The following is a 2538-nucleotide window of genomic DNA, read 5'->3' as shown; positions in this document are numbered from 1 at the left end:
ACAGTCTCCAGTCTCCAGTCTCCAGTCTCCAGTGGTACAACTCACTACAGTATTCCTCTACACACAGTCTCCAGTCTCCAGTGGTACAACTCACTACAGTATTCCTCTACACACAGTCTCCAGTCTCCAGTCTCCAGTGGTACAACTCACTACAGTATTCCTCTACACACAGTCTCCAGTGGTACAACTCACTACAGTATTCCTCTACACACAGTCTCCAGTCTCCAGTCTCTAGTGGTACAACTCACTACAGTATTCCTCTACACACAGTCTCCAGTGTTACAACTCACTACAATATTCCTCTACACACAGTCTCCAGTCTCCAGTCTCCAGTCTCCAGTGGTACAACTCACTACAGTATTCCTCTACACACAGTCTCCAGTCTCCAGTCTCTAGTGGTACAACTCACTACAGTATTCCTCTACACACAGTCTCCAGTGGTACAACTCACTACAGTATTCCTCTACACACAGTCTCCAGTCTCCAGTCTCTAGTGGTACAACTCACTACAGTATTCCTCTACACACAGTCTCCAGTGTTACAACTCACTACAGTATTCCTCTACACACAGTCTCCAGTCTCCAGTCTCTAGTGGTACAACTCACTACAGTATTCCTCTACACACAGTCTCCAGTGGTACAACTCACTACAGTATTCCTCTACACACAGTCTCCAGTCTCCAGTCTCCAGTGGTACAACTCACTACAGTATTCCTCTACACACAGTCTCCAGTGGTACAACTCACTACAGTATTCCTCTGCACACAGTCTCCAGTGGAACAACTCACTACAGTATTCCTCTACACACAGTCTCCAGTGGTACAACTCACTACAGTATCCCTCTACACACAGTCTCCAGTGGTACAACTCACTACAGTATTCCTCTACACACAGTCTCCAGTGGTACAACTCACTACAGTATTCCTCTACACACAGTCTCCAGTCTCCAGTCTCCAGTGGTACAACTCACTACAGTATTCCTCTACACACAGTCTCCAGTGGTACAACTCACTACAGTATTCCTCTACACACAGTCTCCAGTGGTACAACTCACGACAGTATTCCTCTACACACAGTCTCCAGTCTCCAGTCTCCAGTGGTACAACTCACTACAGTATTCCTCTGCACACAGTCTCCAGTCTCCAGTGGTACAACTCACTACAGTATTCCTCTACACACAGTCTCCAGTGGTACAACTCACTACAGTATTCCTCTACACACAGTCTCCAGTCTCCAGTCTCCAGTCTCCAGTGGTACAACTCACTACAGTATTCCCATGCCTCACTAAGCCCGCTCGACGGGACGCTGCCAGTCAGACAATTATATGCCACTTTCAATCTTAACACCGTTACTTTGGATTAAATCAAGATAGTAAAGCCTAAAACTCCATTAAACTCAGCTAATTAAACTCTGGAATGTGATTAAGGGACTTTAAAACAGAGAGACGACAAGCTTTCTGTCAGTCACCTCTTATCAACCCTAGACTGTCTGAACCTGTCATCGATGTTAATACTGTATGACGGATCGCCAACGGCAACATAATAAACACTATTGTAACAGTCTGAACCTGTCATCGTTGTTATTACTGTACAGTATTTATCACCAACGGCAACATAATAAACACTATTGTAACAGTCTGAACCTGTCATCGGTGTTATTACTGTACAGTGTATGACGGATCGCCAACGGCAACATAGAAAAACACTATTTTAACTGAGAGATACCTACAGCTGTAGTCATAGCTACTGTATAGCTGGCTCTCAGTAGGTGCTGTTCACTGTAACCCCTAGTCATAACTACTGTAAAGCTGGCTCTCAGTAGGTGCTGTACACTGTAACCCCTAGTCATAACTACTGTATAGCTGGCTCTCAGTAGGTGCTGTACACTGTAACCCCTAGTCATAACTACTGTATAGCCGGCTCTCAGTAGGTGCTGTACACTGTAACCCCTAGTCATAACTACTGTATAGCCGGCTCTCAGTAGGTGCTGTTCACTGTAACCCCTAGTAACAGTAGTAACAAACTAGTCCTAACTAGATCCAGTACTGTGCAGTAAGGCTCACCTTCCCCGACCATAGACACTCCGATGGACATGCCCATGAACTTGCTCCGGGTCCAGACGTGGGTGTTGACGCACATGTTCCTCTCTTTACACTCGCAGTAGAACCCAGTGACAGGTGGGTGGTGTGACACCTGCTCCGCCACGAACCTTACCCGGTAACAGTCCTCTGTCTGAGCACCCCCGCTCTCCGTCCCTGTCCGGCGGGAGGCTCTAGAGGAAGAGGCGGGGTTAGGGGAAGAGTCTCTAGAGGAAGAGGTGGGGTTAGCGGAAGAGCGTCTAGAGGAAGAGGCGGGGTTAGGCGAAGAGCCTCTAGAGGAAGAGGCGGGGTTAGCGGAAGAGCCTCTAGAGGAAGAGGCGGGGTTAGTGGAAGAGCCTCTAGAGGAGGAGGCGGGGTTAGGGGAAGAGCCTCTACAGGAAGAGGCGGAGTTAGCGGAAGAGCCTCTAGAGGAAGAGGCGGGCTGAGGGCCGGGGTTTGAAG

The 2538-nt window shown here is 48.0% G+C and overlaps 1 protein-coding gene across 1 annotated transcript in view; it reads right to left on the bottom strand.

Moving 5' to 3' along the window:
- Positions 1 to 1126: 1126 nt before the first annotated feature.
- Positions 1127 to 2538, bottom strand: part of LOC129856880 (oxysterol-binding protein-related protein 10-like) — a 107058-nt gene continuing 105646 nt past the window's right edge. Inside the window, exon 10 of the mRNA XM_055924621.1 lies at positions 1127 to 2538. This exon is cut by the window's right edge and continues 292 nt beyond it. Coding sequence (XP_055780596.1) covers positions 1976 to 2538 — 563 coding nt within the window. The 3' untranslated portion in view covers positions 1127 to 1975.

This window comes from Salvelinus fontinalis, chromosome 6 (genome assembly GCF_029448725.1).
Source record: "Salvelinus fontinalis isolate EN_2023a chromosome 6, ASM2944872v1, whole genome shotgun sequence".
Lineage (NCBI taxonomy): Eukaryota > Metazoa > Chordata > Actinopteri > Salmoniformes > Salmonidae > Salvelinus > Salvelinus fontinalis.
The sequence above is the reverse complement of the archived record's forward strand: the minus strand, read 5'-3'. Positions and strand labels throughout refer to the sequence as shown.